Source organism: Ahaetulla prasina, chromosome 8 (assembly GCF_028640845.1).
Source record: "Ahaetulla prasina isolate Xishuangbanna chromosome 8, ASM2864084v1, whole genome shotgun sequence".
In the NCBI taxonomy this organism is placed as follows: Eukaryota; Metazoa; Chordata; class Lepidosauria; order Squamata; family Colubridae; genus Ahaetulla; species Ahaetulla prasina.
This window is the reverse complement of record NC_080546.1, coordinates 74,370,633-74,393,515: the sequence shown is the minus strand read 5'-3', so window position 1 is coordinate 74,393,515 and position 22,883 is coordinate 74,370,633. Positions and strand designations below refer to the sequence as shown.

The 22,883-nt window shown below is 35.3% G+C and overlaps 1 protein-coding gene across 2 annotated transcripts in view; it reads left to right on the top strand.

Moving 5' to 3' along the window:
- The window catches only part of SPOCK3 (SPARC (osteonectin), cwcv and kazal like domains proteoglycan 3), a 147,821-nt gene that overhangs the window by 25,784 nt on the left and 99,154 nt on the right, over positions 1-22,883 (top strand). Inside the window, exons 3-4 of one of the 2 annotated variants that reach the window (XM_058193571.1) lie at positions 13,259-13,267; positions 13,364-13,409. In XM_058193571.1, coding sequence (XP_058049554.1) covers positions 13,259-13,267; positions 13,364-13,409 — 55 coding nt within the window. The remainder of the gene's footprint in view (positions 1-13,258; positions 13,268-13,363; positions 13,410-22,883) is intronic. The other variant, XM_058193570.1, reaches the window with a different exon arrangement.

Below are 22,883 nucleotides of genomic sequence, written 5' to 3'. Positions count from 1 at the left end.
ACAAAGAAGAGGGAGTCAGGCTGTTCTCCAAAGCACCTGAGGGTAGAACAAGAAGCAATGGGTGGAAACTGATCAAGGAAAGAAGCAACTTAGAACTAAGGAGAAATTTCCTGACAGTTAGAACATTTAATAAGTGGAACAACTTGCCTGCAGAAGTTGTGAATGCTCCAACACTGGAAATTTTTAAGAAAATGTTGGATAACCATCTGACTGAGATGGTGTAGGGTTTCCTGCCTGGGCAGAGGGTTGGACTAGAAGGCCTCCAAGGTCCTTTCCAACTCTGTTGTTATATTATATTATATTATATTATATTATATTATATTATATTTTATATTATATTATATTATATTATATTATATTATATTATATTATATTATATTATATTATATTATATTATATTATATTATATTATATTATATTATATTATATTATATTATATTATATTATATTATATTATATTATATTATATTATATTATAAAAAGGGCAATTAACAAGCATATTAATTTATATCCAACATATGAACATGTAAGAAACTAGAACATTTGAACCACCAATCAACAAACTCATAAGATTTAATTATAATGCCAAATGAATGGCCAGTCACGTGACCACTGACCACACCAGCACACAAGACATGTATAAGCTAAAGAAGAATAGAACAAGATATTTCTATTGAAGTCCTGCTGCTGATGTTACCTAGCGTGGTAAAGAAACATTCGGAAATTAAATGGCAAATTCAGAGAGCAAACTAGTGCAAAAATACATTTGTGCTACCTGGGTACTTCAAAGAATTCTCAAAGAATCTTGAGGATTCTTTCAAATTTAATACTTCTAGATACTATTTAATTACTCATTTCTTGCTGGATAATCATGCAGATCTTTGATCAGCACAATAAAATATTTTTTTCATTTTCATTTTTTCCAAGAAAGTCGTGATCAGCACATGATGCATGTGTCCACATTCTGGGACAGGAAGTTCAAAGAAAGCTGAAGCAAAAAGTTACTCGGGTGAGTTAAGCTGGGAGGTAGGGCTTCCAGGTATTTTTTTGCCTGGAAAGACACAACCATTTCTTTAAGCAAACACGGAGAATAAAAATGGCCTTAATAATGTTCAGTTAGTTAGAAATCAGTTGTTTAGTTAGAATAGGAAACTTCTTTTTACTTGAAAACTACGTTTCATTTTTATTGCTCTGCATCATTTTGGGGACTTTTGTAGAGAAAATGGTGGGAAGGAAGGAATGACAAAAACATGAAAAAATAAAAAATAAAAACACAAGAGGGTTTTTTTTTTACTTGTTGTATATTAACTGCAAATTTATGGCTGAACATTTTTTGTTTTGTGAGCTGAGTGATCCCCCCCCCCCATTATTCTGCCTGCTTCTTTGTGGATTTATAAATTGTATTTTGAAGGAGTAGAAGGCATTCTAAAAAAGACGTGACATGATTGGCTAAGAAGAAAACCTGACTTGCCTTTGTGTATTTAAGTATTATTTCTACATTGGCCACACTAGAGATAACAAAAGACTATTTTTTTAACAGAAGGTTCGTGAATTTAATAAAATTAACTCTGCTATAAGAAGGGCCCAAAGATTATAGTATTGAAAAGATTCTTAAAAAGATTCTATTTGCCTTGGATATACTGGGAGCAATGGGACTTGTCCAGTGGCTCAGGCTAAGAATCTAAATAGGGAAGTTACAAGGGAATATTTATTTGTACCTGCATAAGCCTGAAAAGTGACACATTTGTCATGGAGAAAGAGGCTAGCACCATGGCAACCTGCAATGTGCATGCTTTGTTTCTATTCCTGCCCAAAGAGGACTCCAATTTGCACTAAGTGCAAACTGTTGGGATCATTGGAAAACAAAGTAGAGAATCTAGAGCAGCAGCCCCCAACTTTTTGGGCACCAGGGTCTAATTCCATGGAGAAAGATTTTTCTGCGAACTGGAAGGGTTTTGGCTTAATCTGCTGCCTACATCCTGCAGATGGGACTTCACTTGTTTGCATGGCCAGGTTGATGGCATACCATAGACCAGAGATTGGGGATCCCTAATCTAGAGCAAGTCTAGGCATTTTCATCTGTGAAAATGATAAATTTTTGGAAAAGCATAAATATGAACTCACCAAGGAAGAAACAACTACCAAGAAAAGTGAAACTCCAGAGGAAGAGCAATGGAATTATGTCGCTCAGAGGACAAAAAAAAAAACCTGAGAAGAATGTTCCTGTGGGACTTTCCCTGCCTTCCCCGGAGGCGGACAATTGATTCCATATCTTCTCTGTGGGGGGAAAAAAAAAACCATGCAGACATCTGGAGAAGGGTCTTCATCAAATGCTTCAGTGATTGGAAGGAAAGTAACTCAGACAGTCACAAAGAAGAGAAGTCCGCTGAGTTCCCCACTTAAAAAAAGGTGTGTGGTGGTAATTGGTGACTCAATTCTCAGAGGAATAGAATCAGCAATTTGTAGATGAGACAATCTATGTTGTCTCCCAGGTTCAAAGATCAAAGATGTGACAGAGAGGTTTACCCAAATAATCAAGGCCACCGGTTATTATTTTTTTCTCCTCTTTCATGTCGGCACAAATGATACAAGAATGATATTAATGAATGTTAAATGATACATTGCCAAAAAGGCATTAAGAGTTGTAAACCTAATCTTGCGTAGCTTCTTCTCCGGTAAGGTTACACTATTAACAAGAGCATACAAAACATTTGCTAGACCAATTCTTGAATACTGCTCACCTGTCTGGAACCCGCACTGCCTATCGGACATTAATACAATTGAGCACATCCAGAAATATTTCACAAGAAGAGTCCTCCACTCCTCTACTCGCAACAAAATATCTTATGCCACCAGACTTGAAATTCTGGGTTTAGAAAATTTAGAACTACGCCGCCTTCCATATGACCTGACCATAGCTCATAAAATCATCTGCTACAATGTCCTTCCTGTCAATGACTACTTCAGCTTCAACCACAACAATACACGAGCACACAATAGATTCAAACTTAAAGTGAACTGCTCCAATCTCAATTGAAAAAAATATGACTTCAGTAACAGAGCTGTTAATGCCAGGAATGCACTACCAGACTTTCTGGTCTCATCCCAAAACTTTAACCTATGACTGAATGCTGGATAACAAAGTTCCTGACAAACAGATAACAAGTAGTCAAAATAGGCAGTGCCTATCAAATCCTGTTCCTGTCAATAGCGGTGTTCCCCAAGCAGTGTTCTTGGACCAACACTCTTTATATTAATATAATGTATAATATAAAGACTTCAGAGGATAATTAGAACTGCAGAAAAAATAATTGCTACCAACCTGCCTTCCATTGAGGACCTGTATACTGCACGAATCAAGAAGAGGGCCGTGAAAATATTTACAGATCCCTCTCATCCTGGACATAAACTGTTTCAATTCCTACCCTCAAAACGATGCTATTGCAACCAGAGTAATTAGACACAAGAACAGTTTTTTCCCAAAGGCCATCACTCTGCTAAACAAATAACTCCCTCAACACTGTCAAACTATTTACTAAATCTACACTACTATTAATCTTCTCATCGTTTTCATCACCAATCTCTTTCCACTTATGACTTATGTAACTTTTTGTTGCTATCATTAAGGGTTAAATTGCAACCTATGACCATCATTTGTGTTGTAAATGTTGTACCTTTGATGAAGGTATTTTTTTTCTTTTATGTACACTGAGAGCATATGCACCAAAACAAATTCCTTGTGTGTCCAATCACACTTGGCCAATAAATTCTATTCTATTCTATTCTATTCTATTCTATTCTATTCTATTCTATTCTATTCTATTCTATTCTATTCTATTCTATTCTATTCTAATGATCTCTGTGACCATATTAAAAGTAATTGTGTTCTCTTTGCTGATGATGTCAAAATATTTAACACTACCAACAATACAGCTACCCTTCAAAAAGACCTTGACTTTATGTCAGAATGGTCAAAAACTTGGCAACTCCAAATCTCAACCAGCAAATACTCTGTCTTACACATTGGAAAAAAGAATCTAAACACTAAATACAAACTTGATGGACATTACCTTACAGATGACCCCCATCCTGTTAAAGACCTTGGAGTTTAAGTGAAATATTTTAAAATAATTTTTAACATAATTACTTGTAACTAGTTCTTTCCCTTCACTTAAATATGTAATGATGAATTTAAGGCTGAAAAAATGATTGCTGTGCAATTACTGAACTGAAAGTAATAGTTTCCATTTTTTATGACCAGTGGAAGATTCTAATTAGGCATGGTTTTAAAACATGAGCTCATTCAATCTGTTGTTTTTTCACAAAAAAGCACTAGCCAATTAACATGAATGTGATTCAATAAGGACCTGACTACTTTTATGTCATAAGATATACATGATGCTGTTGGATTATTTAAAATCCATTCATGTCCAACTCTGCTCTCAAAACTTATAGTCACAAAGCAATCCCGAAATCCATAAGGCAGGAATGTCCAACTTAATTTATTGACCAGTACTTTTATCCATTGAGTTGTTACACAGAGCCTCACCACAAAAAGCAAATAATTCGGTTTAAAATGTAAACGGATGTAAAACAAAATAAAACAAGTTAAATGAATTCAGTATAGTTACTATGTTTATGTTGATGCAGTGGCCTAGAGGTGAAGCTCTTGCCTCACAATTAGGAGGCTATGAGTTTGATCCTAGGTAGAGGCAGATATTTCCCTCTCTGGGCACGATAAGACTATACCTCCTAAATATAATTCCGCATTGGCGATAGGAAGGGAGTCCGGCCGGTAAACATTCAGCTCCATTCAGTCGCCCAGACTGAACCCCCGCAAGGGATTATGGGGTCATTAAAAGATGAAGATGATTATTATGTTTGATCAGGTAATTTATATAAACTTAAATACTTAATAAATCTACAGATCAATCCATGCTCCCTGCTACTAATTTTTGTATATTTTCTTCTTAGACATATAATCATGTGTTATACATGTGTTATAGTCCCTTTCTGTTTCTGCCTCTCTTTGTCTCTTTCGCTGCCAGTTTTGGATAGGCTAGAAAAATTATTCTCTCACCTATGAAATATTTATCAACACACTTCTCTAATAATGTTCTCAGTTAGAGATCTAGAGGATGTGGTAATGGAAGGTTCTATCTTTCCTTCTGTGTCCACTGTTCCTTCATGCATTATCTTTTATTTTTCATACATTTCTTCTCTCATTTTTCTCTTTTTGAAGGTCTCAACTTCATCTGCCTTGAACTTTAATCTTCTGCTTCTTCTCAACTTATTGTTTCTTTCTTTGTGTACAGGTAGTCCTTGAGTTATAACTGTAGTGGAACCTGACAATGAACATTGTAAGTTATGATGGTCATAAAAGGAGTTGGATGGGTAATCAACTCAACTTTATAATTTTTGTAGCAGTTGTATGTGCCAACACCATGGACATTATAATTGTTAAGAAATCCAGTGCTTTCTGTGGCATGGTTTTGCCAAAAACTGGAAGGAACTGCTGGTTTTTGACAACACCCATCATATGGTCACATGACTTTAGGATGCTGCAAACACTTGTAGATGTAGCCATTTTGCCACGAACCTGAAATGTCTGTGGGGTGATGCAACTATCTGAACTTCAAATCTGGGGCACAAGTCCCCTTTTTCAGATAGGTCACAAGTTTGAATGGTCATTAAAAAGGTAAAGGTTCCCCTCGCACATACGTGCTAGTCGTTGCCGACTCTAGGGGGCGGTGCTCATCTCGGTTTCAAAGCCGAAGAGCCAGCGCTGTCCGAAGACATCTCCGTGGTCATGTGGCCGGCATGACTCAACGCCAAAGGCGCACGGAACGCTGTTACCTTCCTACCACCTACTTGCATTTTTACATGCTTTCGAAACTGCTAGGTTGGTAGAAGCTGGGACAAGTAACGGGAGCTCACCCTGTTACACGGCAGCACTAGGGATTCGAACTGCTGAGCTGCTGACCTTTCAATCGACAAGCTCAACGTCCTAGCCCCTGAGCCACCGTGTCCCTCTTAATGAATGGTCATTAGGGGACTATAATTATTGCATATACCGTGTTTCCCTGAAAATAAGACCTACCCTAAAAAGTAGCCCTAGCTTATTTTCATGTTGGCTATGTTGGTCAGGAACCTGCTTGACTTCTCATTTGTTGCAGAGTTTGTCTCCCAGTTGATGTCAGAATAGTTAAAATGCCCCCTTACTATGGTGGTGTATTTTCTACATACATTTGTTAACTGGGTAGCAAACAGTTCATCTGTTTCTTTTGCTTGGTTGGGTGGCCTGTAAGTATAGAGCTAATGCAATGTCATTCTTTTTTACTTTTATGTTGACCCATATACACTCTAGCAGGCTCTTGATCCTTAGTTTTGTGCATCTCTTTAGAGAGGAGATGATTCTTATATATAATGGTCTTTTAATTCTATCTAATAATTAAGCATTCTTAGTTCTTTCTAAGAATTATTCTAACACCACCTCTTCTGTATCTCCCATGCATTTTTAAGTAACCTGTTCCTACAGTTTTCAACTTTTCTATTTCTCCTGAAATATCCAACTCTCACTTATATAACAAAATATAAATATGCATGCTGTTACATATTGACTTTTTTGGTTCTTTTAGCAAATTCTCATTCCTCATAGTAGAACATCATCTCTAACATTTATCCATCTGTTCTTTTATCTTTTGTAAACATTCTATCAAAACACACAAAATCATTTACTTGCTCTATTTTTTTTTTAAATTTACATTTATATCCCGCCCTTCTCCGAAGACTCAGGGCGGCTTATTTATTTATTTATTTTGCCATTTACTACTATCTTGTAAGATTTCCTTAATTTTTCCTATCAGACACAATTACTTCGGTCATAGATTGGTTTTCAGTCCACACCCCCTTCTTGTGTCATATAGCATATCTAATGATCATTATAGATAATTTGAATTCTCAGAGCAGTATGGCTTAATCTGGATGCTAATCTCAATACAAATTTTGGTTGTAGCATACATCTATTGTATTGTAAAGTTTATTGTCATTGTATGTATATACACAGTATATCCATACAACAAAATTCACATAACACCCAGAGACCGAGCCCAATACACATGTGACAATCTCCAGACACACCTCCACCCACCAAAAATTCCCCACCTCTATCATCACCACCAGCATTTTCTGTACATTTATCTATAAATATTTTCATCAACTAAGAAAACTTAACACATCCTCTTACTTATTGTCAGTACTTATCTATATGTTCAGCATTTTATTTATTCTTTGCATCCATATGTTCGTTACATACACTCTTATCTAATTCTGCAGTCTTAAATATTCATGAAGAGATTCCATGAAATCACCAGAATCAGGCAAGTGTGATAGGCAATATAGAAATTTGATAATTAATACATAAATAATTGAAGCCCACTCACTTTTTTCTATCAACAAATGGGCGGTAAATATTTTTAATTCATTAATTTCTTAACACTGCGGAACAACAAAAGTCTTGTCTCAACATGTTGCCCAATATAAAATCAATATATTTTACTAATTTTGTCATAGTAACCTCTTTTTTTTTTAATTGAAAAAGTTTTTTAAAAAACAAAGACATTTTCCCCCCTTTTTTTCCCCCTCCCTCCCAAAAAAAACCCCTTCCCTCCCCCCCTGGGCTTCCCGGGTCAATCACAAGGTATTGTTATTCATAAACCAAACATAGAATAAAATTTTCCCTTCCAATCCAATTAACCTCATCCAAAGCTTTTCATCTCCCAACCCCCTCCCCATTAAATAAAATAACTTTCTAATTATTCAAAGGCAATCTGATATTTCTTAATCTGATATCTGTTTTGTATATAATCAATCCATTTTTTCCATTCAATTAAATATCTTTCCTGCGTATTGTCTTTTAAGAAAGCTGAGATTTTAGCCATCTCAGCCAAATTCCATACTGGGGTCCTGACTTTTACTTTGAGACTGTTGCTCTTCTTTACGCTTAAGAGCTCCTCTTGTCACCCTTTGCTCTTGTGGTTCCTCTAATGCTGGCAGCAATAAAGGCTCTTGGATCACGCCTTCTTGAATCTCTTGAAGTTTTTCTATCACTTCTGTTTCAACTTTCAAAACTGTAGAAAGAAAATCCTTTGCCTTTAAAACAGTGTCAATTCTGTATCTCCTTCCTTGATAAAATACTGTCAGTCCAACTGGCACCTCCCATCTGAATTGAATCTGATGTTTTTTAAGTTCTTGTGTAAAAAAAACAAATTCCTTCCTATCTCTTAACATCTTGGAAGGAATCTCTTTCAACACCTTCAGCTCCTGTTCTCCAATTTTTAAAGTTGTCTGATATGAAACTTGCAAAATCTGATTTCTCATAGTCCTTTTCACAAAATAAACCACAATGTCCCGAGGAAGCTTTCTCTGTCTTGCGATCCAGGAATTAACTCTATATATTTTATCAATTTGGTAAGCTACCTCTTGGGGTTCCACTTCAATAAATTCAGCCAATGCTTCTGATATAATTTTTCTTAAGTCTTCTCCTCGCTGTTCTTGCATACCACGAATTCTAAGAGCTCCTTCCATAAGTTTATATTGTAATATCACAACCTGATCTTCATTTTGATCCACTTTTTTCTGAACACCTTGCATTTTATCTTCTAAATGCTTATTTGACTGAGAGATCTGTTGCATTTCCTCTTCCAATCCCTCAATTTTTTTACTCAGTCCTTGAACTGCCATGAGAATATCTTCTCTTATTTTTGCATTAAAATTCTCCATCATCTCTTTTTGCCTATCTTCAGAAAGTTTTAATTGTTCTTTCAATATATCCTCAAGACTTGGTTCAGATCCCCTTCTTCCAGAAGGCTTTAAAGGTTTAGCTGCCATTCTGTCTTCAAAAAGATCAGGAATTTAAACTTAACAACTTCCCTTTACTCCATTCAGTATAAGAGAACTCCGTTTGTAACAATCCACAAATAACGCTACTTTGTTGTACTAAAAAATTTTACTTTCACTTTCAGACGCCATTTTAAAAGTCAATTAATCAGAGACAAAGAAAGGTTTCAGGTTTCAAAAAGGGAGTCGGTACTTGCCGTGTTGATTCTACATCAAAGATCGAACGCTTGTGAAATTCCCGTCTGCTTAGAAAATCAATCAATTTAATAAGTCCTTTTGAGCAGAAGCGACTCTCCTACTCCTTTTTCCTGAAAAAAAACAGGAGCGCGTTTGAAGTTGGAGGTAGTGGAATTCGGTGGGATCATAAATCCAGGAAAATTCGCTCTTAAGAGCAAACCCCCTGTCTAGATCTACCACTTTTCCACAGCTCTGCATAACCCTCTTTTGCCCAAAGGGTATGCTAAGGTCAGTGAACAGTGATTTATACTGTTTCACTGACTTTTACAATCTTCTAATGTGGAGTGCCCTGTTAGAGCACCCAGCAGGAGCGGTGACGTCACTGGAGCCTCGTCATAGTAACCTCTTGTATTTCTCATTATCATAATTTTGCAGCACTATTAAAATTATGTTTTCAGTGTGTTCCATGCAATTTTTATCCTCTTTCCTTTTGTTTATTTTCTATTCACTCTGTGGTATTCTAACAATTTAATACATTTTTTATACAAAACACATACTTTCTCTTTCTGCAGCCTAGTCTTTCTATTTTCAATTTACTTGATTTGACTTCTTTCTTTTTTCCCAGTTCTTTCCTCCTCCTTCCCCAAGGTCCACTTGATCCTTCTGCAAAATCCAGGAATGCCAATTTTCTTTTAATTACATGCATAAAGAAAAGAGAGGAAATAGTAATGAAAAAATGCACATGTTCATGTATTCTTATGCACTCAACCAGAATCTCTTAATCCAGTGCTTCTCAACCTTAGCAACTTTAAGATGAGTGGCTGGCTGGGAATTCTGAGAATTGAAGTTCACTCATCTTAAAGTTGGTAAGGTTGGAAACCTTAACCCATGATAAATTTTTGTAAAATCAGTGGGTGGCCATATAAATTTCAAAATAAAATAATAAAATAAATAATAAAATAATAAAAATACCCATTTAAAGTTTTAAAAGAGTTGAGGACAGTCATAAAATGGCAGCTATGGTCAGCATAATGAAAATATATTTACAGAAGGCAAACCAGTAAGTAAGGTCACTCCATACCATTCAGTCAAGCATCCTAAAATATTCTCTCCCACTTCATCCTACCCTTTATTTGGAGTTGCTGGAAATACAAATACAAATTAAATAATTAAATTAAATTAAATTAAATTAAAGTAAAGTAAAGTAAAGTAAAGTAAAATATAAAGTATAAAGTATAAAGTATAAAGTATAAAGTATAAAGTATAAAGTATAAAGTATAAAGTATAAAGTATAAAGTATAAAGTATAAAGTATAAAGTATAAAGTATAAAGTAAAGTAAAGTAAAAATTATATTTACATTGTTAGTTTCTTTTGCATTTTTATGGTCCATAAATATTCTTTCCCATGCCTTAATTCTTTTGAGTATTAACAGTGCTTGGTGATTTTTAGTGCATGTAGTTTTGTTTTGAAGAAATATATGGATTTAAATACAGGTAGTCCTCGACTTACAACAGTTCATGTTCAAGGTTACAATGGCACTGAAAAATGTGACTTTGGACGCACTTTTGCAGCATCACCATGATCATGTGATCAAAATTCAGGTGCTTGGCAGCAGGTTAATATTTATGACCATTGGTGTGTCCCAAAATCATGTGATTACTTTTGGCAACCTTCTGGTGAACAAGTCAATGGAGAAGCCAGATTCATTTAACGACTGGCTTACTAACTTATCAACTACAGTGATTCACTTAATAACTGTGAAGTTATGGGGCAAAATTCACTTAACAAATGTTTCACTTAACAACAGCAATTTTGGACTCAATTGTGATCATATAAGTCAAGGACTACCTCTATTACCACCAAGATTACCACCTTTGCTTACTTACTTCAATGCTGTGCTTTGGTAGAAATATGTGGTATTTTTAGTTCATATCAGCAAACTTAATCTTTGTAAAACTTATGACTATATATTACATCTGACCAAAGCACTCAGAAGAGTATTTAACAAAGGAAATTCATGGGGAGCAAAGTCTTTTCTGAAATATTGAGGCAACTCTATCTGGCAAAGGATTGGACAGCTCTGAAAATTTTTTGAGGACATCTCTATAAGTATATGACTTTGTCTTTTTCACTGTACACACCAAATGTTTTTAGATGTGAATAATTAGATAGGAGAAAAATACAGTCCACCTGATTTATGTTTATGCTACTTGCAGCTTTGTATATTGAAATTTTCCTTCCGACAGATCAACAATTTCATCTTTCATGTTAAATGCAATTTCACTTATATAATTGCTGAATCCAGACTTTCAGCCAGTATATTTTTAAAAAGAATGTTGCTGTATATTAATTTATACCTAGGTACATAGCTATTAATTATTTGGAATACTATAAAGTCCATTAGAAATATGTATGTGAAGTTTAAGCAATTTATTTCCGTGAAGTTTCTGGGTAGGAGCTGATCTCTGTGTCTAAGCTGAGATAACAATAGAAATCCTTGCAGCAGCATGCTTCAAGCAATTTTCTGCATATTCATTGGAAATATCTGTATCCTTATTTTATGAGGAAGGGATATATTCCAAATTGATTGGTCCGTTTTTCTCTCCAGAATAGCATCTGTGTGAAGAAAGACATCTTTTCACAGTAAATAATAGACAGCAATTATCAGAATGATTTTAAAAGTTAAGTTGTAATGTTCATGCATGTTTAGCTGAATATTGATTACTAAATGATTGCTTAAATATGTGCACAGTGCCTCCAGATTATTTCTCAGTAGCCTTCAGTTCTGGGTGGTTTTTTTTTCTTCAAAACCTAGGAATATCAGAATTGTAATTATTTCTACAATTCTTTAGGCACCCTCATAAATATTTACAATCTGAAATATTTAGTTATTGTACCATAGTTCAAAATAGTGCAAAAAAGAATAATTCAAATGATAAAGGGATTGGGTTGATAGCTGAGGGACCACCTCACTTATTGTTTCTGCTCTCAGTCAAAAAGACAAATTTTGTGTCTCTTCTATGAAACAGAATCATCTTTTTGAAGCCCAGAATTGTTGCTTCTCAATGGCAGCATCTGCTCTATGGTACAGTATCTACCAAAAGATCAGGATGGCCTTGACCCTGTTAGACTTTTGCAAGATGCTGATGACCTGACGTCAGGTATTTAGGTCAGGAGATTAGGTGAACTCTGCTGCTGTTCAGGTGTTCCTCTATGAACAAGGTTTTCATTTTATCCTTAGGAACTAGGGATTATATTGTTTTTGTGTTTTAATCCCATTATGCTGTCCAGGGTTCAGTTAGGATGGCTATATAAATCGATAAATTATATATTTTACAGGTGAAAACCACTGAAATTAATAGAACTTACATTAACAGTATGTTGATTTGTACTCAGATTTGTTTTTGTTTATCCTAAGCATGAAATTTGAAAATTATTATATATTAGAATGTGCAGAAATGAATAGGTTAACACCTGAAATTGAAGAAAAGGAACAATCTGATTATAACATATTGGAATTATTTTATCAATGGTTAGAGAATAAATATGAAAAAAACAGATGAATGAAATAGAGAAAATGTTTTAACAAAGCTAAATAAGAAGAGGATTGTTATAGTATTAGGTATGATATATATTGGTATTAGTATTAAGTTAAGAATAGATAAAAGTAATAAATATGGCTGTAAATCATAATTGTTATTGTATAAAATATTTGTACAAAATATTTGTACCCAGATGGCATACTGTTTAATGGAAGATGATGTTTGAATAAATTTTTTTTTAAAAAAGAAACTTATTTTGCAAACAGTAAGCTTTGAAAGCAGAACATAGAGTGACGATCTGCAAGCATTTTAATCGAGTGCTTGTAGATGGATTGATATTTGGAGTTGAAAGTTTTCCAGTCATACCATTTAATACTTTTTACAAGATAAATTGTGTAAGCAACTCTCAGAATAGTTAGTAATAATATAAAATGAAACACAAGGTTTGGAAACTGTTTAAATATAACTGCTGAATTAAAATCTCAGCTATTTCAGATACTTTTTTTCCATCTGGTTTATGGACTAGCTGTTTATTCTTTCGATTTTTTTTCATTAGCAAAGATGTGTTTCCTGCAATTAGTGTGTCCATATGATAATTGTATCTTTCCTTTGTGTTTTTTTTGCTGCGCACCATGTGCAGGAAGTTGAGGTTTGTATATCTTTTATGCATTTCTGTCTTTCTCCATTCATGTGTTTGCACTCTTTTTCCCATTCTAAGCACATTTGCTTTCTTTTTCTGCTGCAGGATGATTATTTTCGTACATGGAGTCCGCTTACATCCTTTGATCAAGGTAAGAAATGATCTTTATATAGATAAAAAGGGTGATTTTAATGTTCTTTATATTTATAATGATGAGCAGTAAAGTGAAAGCTGCTGTTTAACTTATCTTTTTAGGTATTCTCCTTGAACCTACTTTTTACAAAGTGAATTTAAAGCAAGTATAAGTTTTACATTATTATTAAATGTCTTACACTTAATAATAATATAAAAGTGCATTATCTTAAGTGTAAGACATTAATTAACAAAAAAGTGAAGAAAGTGATAGCATGTTAAATTAGATTAATTTTCCTTCTTGGGAGAATTATTTCCTAATAGATTAGTTTATATGTTTTCTATATTAAGGGGTAATCACTCCGTGTTTATTTTTCTTGATAACTATTATCAGTGAAACTGTCAAAGTAAATGGTTTTTAAGTTATAAAGACATCATTCAACTTGTATCACAATAAAACTTGCCATTTCCCCCACTCCCTTGTGAAAACTTAAATATCACATGAGATCAGGTAGCCAAAAATTGTTGGATGACTTTTTATACATCTTGTAGCAGTGGTATAAAATTATGACTCAGGACACGGATGAAATGATTTTTAAAAATGTGGTTCACCCATTTTTATTTCCTTTTCAAATGTGATCCAGATCTTTTTTTTATTGTTACTATCCCCAGAACTGATATCAGAAAGAACACTTAATAACGGGTTCTTCCTATATGGCTAAGGATATTAGCGGGTTGGAGTGCATTTGTGATTTATTAATTGCAACTGCAATATAGAGGGATAGAGATTAATCATTACATTCCAGAGCCTGATTAACCTTATTTTTCAACTGCTATTGCACACGAACAAACAGTTTGGCAATTCATTTCTCTAAACTGCTATTAATATTAAATTGAAGAGCACTACTACAAAACAGCTGACCTTAGTCCTATTTCCACAGTATCTATGACTGCCTTCTGTGACCCCTCCTCCCCATTTATGTGTGATTACTACTGTAATAACATTCCTAGTTTCCAGTTTATATGGAATGAAGTGTGGTCCAAAAAATCTGGAGGTCTGCAGGTTTGGAGGGCTGTTTACCTCCCCCCAGTAATTAATCATTCAAACAAAACAGGAAATCCAAAAGAGAATAGATGCAAAGTATAAGTGGAACTATGAAGCTAGCAAAATTGACAGTAAAAGATAGTTGTACTGTCCCTTAAATTTGGTCCCTTACTAAGTGGTAATAGAAGAAAGCATAACTATCTTGTCTAAAAAGGAATTGGATATGAAGTATATATTTGAATTCTGATTCTAGTTTTGAATTTTGTTAGTAAATAACAAACTGTATAAAGTTTACATTATGTAACCAATTAAAGCAGATTTCACTGGGAAATATTTAACTTTTGAAAGACATCTATTATGAATTGAAATACCAATAATTAATATTACAAAAATGTGTACCATGTTTTCCTGAAAATGTGATCCACTCTGAAAATAAGCCCTATCATGTTTTTAAATGCATGTGCTAAAATTAAGCCCTATCCCCAAAATTAGCCCTAATTAAGACCTCGTCCACCCCGGGGTGCAGAGGATAGGGCGAGGCACATGGGGAAAAATTAAGGTAGAGTGGGGATAGGGTGATGAAGCTGCCCTACTTACCAGGCCTTGCACATCCCAACACAGCACTGCTTTGCTTTGCAGGCCCACTTCTTATGCGGCCACTTGCTGCCCTTGTGTGTGTCACCCCTGGCCTCCGGTTCGCTATCAGAAGCCTTCCGGAAACCCTCTGCAACCAATAAATGAGGTCTGGATTGATGCACATATCAGGAAAATACTTTAAGAGCTGACCAGCTGCTACAATGATATAAGGCAGGGAATGAGTCAACAAGGTTTTTGGGCTGATACAACGTTAAGAGGTTGTATATATAAGAGATGCCCTGTGAGGGCGTCTCTTTCTCTATGTATGCTTCTGTGCTATAGTTGATGATTGATTGCCTGATTTTGCCTAGTATGTGTATGTATATATTCCTTGTAGATAAACCACTATATGAAAGACAAACCTCTGTTTACTGTATTTGGCTCCTGGGTTGTCTCAAAATAGCCACCCTGTGAGCACTCTGACACCCCCTGGCCTCCATTTCACCATCAGCCTTCCAGAAAGCCCTCTGACGCGGATAACCGAATGATCCGGACCTCTGTTATCGCTGCAGAGGCTTTCCAGGAAGTTCTGACGGAGAAATGGAAGTCAGGGGACACCATGTGTGTCAATCTGGAGCCCGTTTCTCAGGTGCAGAGAGCTTTAGGCAGGTTCTGATGGCGAAATGGAGGCCAGGAGTGACACATGAGAGCGGCAGCAAGTGGCCACAGAAGTGGGCCAGCAGCGTGGGGCTGCTGGTGCCACCACCGCAAGGTGAGTCAGTAATTAGATCCCCGAAAAGAAGCCGTAGTTGTTTTTTGGGGGATCAAAAGAAAAGACCAGGTCTTCTTTTTGGGGAAATACTGTAATAACTTTCTGATGCTAAATGTCACATTATTATAATAGAATACTTATGAATTTGCTTAGTTAAAAAATCTCATTTGAAAAAAGCCAGTACTGGGTATAGTATAGTAATAGTATCTTTCTTTATGTTACAATGTTTTATGATGAATGAATACGTAATACTGTCAATTAGGAGTGCTACTTGCCATGCTTATTCACAATCAGCCTACATTGTATATAGCTTTTAACAAACAATGTGCAAATTTTGCTGGATGATAAAGATAAAAATCTGAATCACATTTGGATAGTCTATTTTCAGAAAAGAACATCTATCATTGTATGTTTTGATCCTATAATTTTAGATGCATTCTGAAATTTGCATAGTAGTTACTAAACAATTACATTACATTCTATTACCTCAATATTCCATCTTAATAGCCAGACTTAATGCAGTCTCCATGGTTCAGCATTTTTCCATTCTCTTTTATTTGACACCTAGTTTGATGAAGGGCTTAAGTGAATTTAAAAACAACAACAATCAATTCTATTTTGTTTTTATTTTCCTTTTTACTGGCATAATAAAATAAATTCTCTTAATAGGAATTTTGGAATTTTTCTGATTAGAAATAAAACAGTCCTTGGTTTTCAACTTCTTTAATATTTATACTGCAGCACATGTATTTATTGAGGACAATAAATACATGTAGATAATAGATATAGCATACACTTACATTTTTAATATGAATTCTAATAAGACATACTGATTTGGATATTTTTACTACCATTCCTTCTTATTGTATTTACTGCTCTCTAGAAAGCTCCCGCAATAAATAGAAAATAAAACCCATCTCTAGATTGTTAGATAAAAACTTGGTGTAGAAATTTTTACAGGTATTTTAAGTTTATATGCTTTGATACTATGCTTTAAAGGACAGTAATTTCAAAATTCATATAGCTAAATTATGCTTAATAAATATGTGTAATATTAACTTAGTGAATATTTACTAGGACAAGTTAGAAGACGTTGGATGGATTATATGGAAGATGGATGAAACATTTATTATTTGTTGGTACATATTTGTCCTGTTTTCTATTCATCAGACTGGTGGCTTGGTCTTTGGGCTGACCTGATCAACTTGCGCTTGTTAAAAATACACAATTTTCCATTCCATAAGATTTCTAATAAGGAAGCAAATAGTCCTGGGACTTAACAATTAAATAACTGAACACTTAAATATGAGCGAGAAGTGTGCTGCAGCTGCCCAAAAAGATGTTGAGACTTTAAAAAGAGTTTAGGGAAGAATAACAAAGTTGAATAGGGGACTGGAGGCTAAAACATGCAGATAACAATTGCAGGAATTGAGCATATCTAGTTTGATGAAAAAGGGCTAGGGATGATATGATAGCAGTGTTCCAATATTTAAGAGGCTGCCACAAAGAAGAGGGGATGAACTTATTTTCCAAAGCACTTGAAGGCAGGGCAAAAAGCTATGGATAAAAACTGATCAAGGAGAGAAGCAACCTAGAACTACGGAGAAATTTCCTGACAGTGAGAACAATTAATCAGTGGAATGGCTTGCCTTCAGAAGTTGTGGGTACTCCAACAGAAGCTGGAGGCTTCTAAGAAGAGACTGAACAACCATTTGTCTGAAATGGTATAGGGTGTCCTGCTTGAACAGGGGTTGGATTAGAAGAAGAACGGGACTAGAATTTCCCTTTCAGCTCTGTTATTCTGTTAATTCCATTGGCTGTTAATGAGGAATAATAGCTTTTACTACTTTTGGTGTAGGATTCAACATCAGTTCTGAATGTGAGAAATAGAGGAGAGATCTCACAGGTTGGACCCTGAAACAGAAGTCATATTCATGCAAGTTCAGTGCTAATTGAAAGCAACATGATGGCCCCAGTATGATTTTAAAATGGACAAGTTTTTTGCAGAATTTGTTCTCGGCCGATGTCCCAAATGTGCTTTTTCAAAAGGCAACTGGACTTCGTTTTTTTCCTAAAAAAAGAAAAAGTTCATTTGATATCTCCAAGTTCTATATTGGACAAAAGCAGAGGAATATATACAGAAATTTTCTACTTGTTACATCTTGCAATATTATTTCGTTTAGCTGATTCGGCTCTCTAAACTAAACTAACACAGGAAATCTTATTTTAGCTTCTGCCAAGAAAAGTACAAAGCAATTGAAGAACAACTTTGAATCATTCTGGACAAAGACTCATGGAACATTTAGGGAGTCCAAGTCTTCTTAGGAACAAAATGGTTCCTCGATCCATTATTCTGAATAAAAGCCCTACCAGTGGTGATTTTCAGTTACCTTAGGTACTGGTTTGTAACTGTGAGCAAACGGCACTTCTTTGCATGTGCAGAACCTTCTTCACATGTACAGAGCATCCATGATGATGTCTGGTTGGGTGGGGGATTCTCCCACCACCACCGCTGCCAGTTTGCCCAAACCCTTCCAGTTTGAATCTCCTAAGGAGCTCCACCCCAATCCCATAAAAAACCCCACCTATGACATTGTTGCTAACACTGAAGTCTTTCATAAAACTGCAGTAGAATAGCATATGCAGTGCACATTTTTACAGAACTCCTTTTGGAGTAGAGACTTGTTATGCAAATGGCAACTGCCAAGGAACATAATATAAAATGTTCAGCTCTCAAAGTAATGGCTGATATTTAAAGTAGTGGAAAAAAACCGCCTCTGACAGTTATCACCACAATTAATTAAACTGATTAAAAATAGCCCTGATCATTATTTTTCTAAACCCTTTATGAGATAAAGAATTTTCTACGTTTAAACTAGGGGCAAGCCACATCAATAATGAGGCTTTTCAACATGAACTTCAGCATGTCTTGCAAGACACTGATCTCAGTGTTGTAATATATTCATTTAAACAGGACAAATTCAACAAAACACTGTAAATATGATGTAGGTACCCAAGATTACATTCAGGTGCTCAGGGGTGGGCTTCAGATCCTTTGCTGCCCTGTTGCTGGGTGAGCGTGGCCATGGTGGCCGTGGCCTAGTCTGCCACCTGCACCACGGTGGCGGGGGGCATTTTTAGCCTTCCCCAAGCTCCAGAGGCTTTCCTTCAGCCTCCGGGAGAGCAAAAACTGCTTCCCCTGAGGTCTGGAGGCTCTCCGGATCCGGAAACATGCCCGTTTCCAGATTTCCGGAACTTCTAAGAGGCCCATTTTTTGCCCTCCTCAGGCTCCAAAGGTTTTCCTCGAACCTCTGGGAGGGCGAAAACTGCTTTTCCTGGGGTCCAGAGGCCCTCCAGAGAACAGAAATAGGCTTGTTTCTGGAGTTCCGGAACCTCCGGTAGGCCTGCTTTTTGCCCTCCCAGATCCTCCACCCGGCCCCCTGCACTTACCTGGAACGATGAATGGGCCACGTATAGACTGCTGGGAGAGGAGGGGCTGGGTGGGCATGGCCAGCCAGGGGTGGCATTTGGGGGTTCACTGGACCCTGGCAATCCTTGACTAGAGGATCGGCCAAACCCTGCCGAACCTCAAGGAGCCCACTCCTGGAAGTACTATGTTCTACTATAGTTCAGGGAGCACAAAAATTGACTGGCACTCCTTTTCTGTAATTGTATGATGGCAATCCATCCCGTAGTTCCAACCTCCAAATATACAGCAAGGTGAGAAGTTTGGGTAGAATGTGGAGCAGGCAGGCCTGGACTTTGCTCAATTTGAAACCCACAGGCATTGAGTTTAATAACTGAGCTAAACTGAGTTTGATTTACACATTTGCTCTATATTTACAGAATAAACCACAAAATAAATTCTGAGATTTCACTTTAATTTGACTTTAATGTAGCATTTTAATTAATTTGTAAACAGATGTTAATGTTGTATATAATTAATATTACCAATGCAATCAACTCTACATATATAACTGATATGTATATGCAAATATGCATGTTTATCTTTATGTATAACTAAATAGGCCAATACTATTATGAAGCCAGATATCAATATTAGTTTTTGCTGATTAACAAAAAGTAACAAAAACTCCACATTTGGCTGATAATTGAAGTGGGTTTTTTTTTTCTTGTAACATAGACACACATGCATAAGACTGCTTATTGTTATTTAAAATTTTGATTACCTACATAACACTACTATACAATTTAGTAAAATGTCCTTAGATTTAACTAATAAATTACATGTATTATAATTTTGAAGTTTGAACAATTTTAAATGTAATTGTAAATGTATAAAAAAAAGCTAAATTAAACTAAATTTCTCCAGTATAGAATGTTTTCAAACTGTTGTGTTGCATGTCAATTTTCTAGCATTCAAGGATGAAGGTAGTCCTTGCCTTATGGCTGTTCGTTTAGCAACCTTTCAAAAAAAATCACATTGAAAAAAGTAAATTTATAACTGGTTCTTACAGTCACAGGATCAAACTTTGGGGAACTTGGCAACTAGCATGTATTGATGATGATTGCAGAGTCCTGATTGTCATTTGTGACCTTCCCAGCCAGCTTCTGAGAAGCCATCTCAATGGGGGAAGTTGAATTTGCTTAACAACTACATCATCTACTTAATGACCACAGTTTTACTTAATGATCATGGCAAAAAAAGGTTAGGCACAACTACCACGATGTAAAAAAGATGTTGAGACTCTGGAAAGCGTGCAGAGAAGAGCAACAAAGTTGATTGGGGACTGGAGGCTACAACATGAAGAACGGTTGCAGGAACTCGGTATGCCTAGTTTAATGAAAAGAAGGACTAGGGGAGACATGATAGCAGTGTTCCAATATCTCAGGGGTTGCCACAAAGAAGAGGGAGTCAAACTATTCTCCAAAGCACCTGAGGGTAGAACAAGAAGCAATGGGTGGAAACTAATCAAGGAGAGAAGCAACTTAGAACGAAGGAGAAATTTCCTGACAGAACAATTAACCAGTGGAACAACTTGCCTGCAGAAGTTGTGAAAGCTCCAACACTGGAAATTTTTAAGAAAATGTTGGATAGCCATTTGTCTGAAATGGTGTAGGGTTTTCCTCGGGATTGAACTAGAAGACCTTCAAGGTCCCTTCCAACTCTGATGTTATGTTATGTTATGTTGTGTTGTGTTGTGTTGTGTTGTGTTATGTTATGTTATGTTACTTAAGACCACCTTCTTTAGCCACAAAGATTCCAGTCACAGTTGCAGTTTTAAGATGAGGACTAATTATGGAGTTGCACATTGTAGAGATACAGATTTTAAGCTGCAAATATAGGTAGACAGGCAGAGACTGTAAAATGATTTATAACTCAGTCTTTGCAACTTGATCAGATCTAGTCAAATTATTGCACCAACCCTATATTGTATTACTGGAAATTATAAGAAAATGTTAAACTTTCCAAGTTTCATTCTTTTTATTGTGGACAATGTATGCAAATCAATGTATGCTCATAATGAGCAATTTCCATTATGAGCAATGTATGCAAATCATAACATAAAATCATAACATGCATTTTAATTTTTGGGCCTATTAAATATTTTTCTGTAGTTACTATTACTGAATATTTTTACAGGAATATCTACTACATGGAAAAGATTTAATATGATTATGGCTATTAAAATGTACACCTGCATAAAACTTTCCATGAATACTAAATAGTTTGCACATAACTTTGTATATATAATTAATTGTTTAAACTCTGAGCTTCATAATATTTATCCAGATAAACTAGTATGCTATTTGTAAATCTTTAGATAAAAAGCACATGAATATATAAGCTTATATATTTTCTTTATATATGTTTATATATATTTTCTTATATATATAATATATAAGCTTATACATTTTCTTTCAGAACAACCATCACCATACTGCATGGTGGCATAGTGGTTAGAATGCAGTTTTGCAGGCTAATTCTGCCTACAGCCAGGAGTTCAATCCTGACTGGCTCAAGATTGACTCAGCTTTCCATCTTTCCAGGGTCTATAAAATGAGAACCCAGATTGTTGAGGACATATGCTGACATTTGTAAATGGGTCAGAGTGTACTGAAAAGCACTTATATACACAGTGGTATATATGTGCTATTAAGTATATATTATTTGATCTGTGAAGTAGCTTATTAACAAAGAGAATTTCAAGTTGGACATAAGAAGCTACATTGTGAGAAATTTCTTTATAATTTTGAACAACTGAAATAAATTGGGTATAATATTTAAAATGGTCAAAAATTTTCTCTGATGCTAAACTGCTAATAATGTGTAATATGGGATAACTCTTTTTAGAGGGTAAGGTAGGGTTGTATTCTGTTGGCATCCTGTTGTGTATTATATCTGAATATAAAGTAAGTTTAGGGTTTTTCCCAACTTAAGAAGACATAAGAAGATACATTTGCATCTCGGATACTATATATGTGAATTTTATCGGACACTGGGCCCTTAGGCTAGATTAATTATTACATACAATACAATATCTGACAGATTCAGAAATCAGAAAAGCATGCCCAAAGAGAAAAAAAAATGTCCATTGTATAAGCTGACCTAAATAATTTTAAAGCCTTTAATGCTTTTGTTAATGCTTGTATTTTCCTTGGTAGATCTCTGGATGAAGAATGATTTATGACAAGACCCATTTCATAAAATTTAAACAGGAAGTAGTGTAGCAAGAGCAGTATGGATGATTAATTTATTAAATTGCCAAGAGTGTTTGGAGCTATTATATCAGCACCATTTACATTTTATGTTAACTGTAGAATGCTAACAATGAATATAAGTCTATATACTCCCTGTTTTATATCCCCACTTTAGTGCTATCTTAGAGATGCCTCACTTAATTTAATTATTTATTAGTCAAATTATATAGCCACTCACTTCACTATGGTGATTGAGGATAACAGCATTTAAAATCCAGATGCAAACAATATAAACAATCAATACATATATCAACAATCATTGAAGTCTGATATTTGTCAATTATCCAAAAACAAATCTTGAGGTCCCTGTTAGTTCAATAACAGTCAAACAAACGTGTAACAAATAGGTTGCATATGCAATCTATGAAATTCATTAT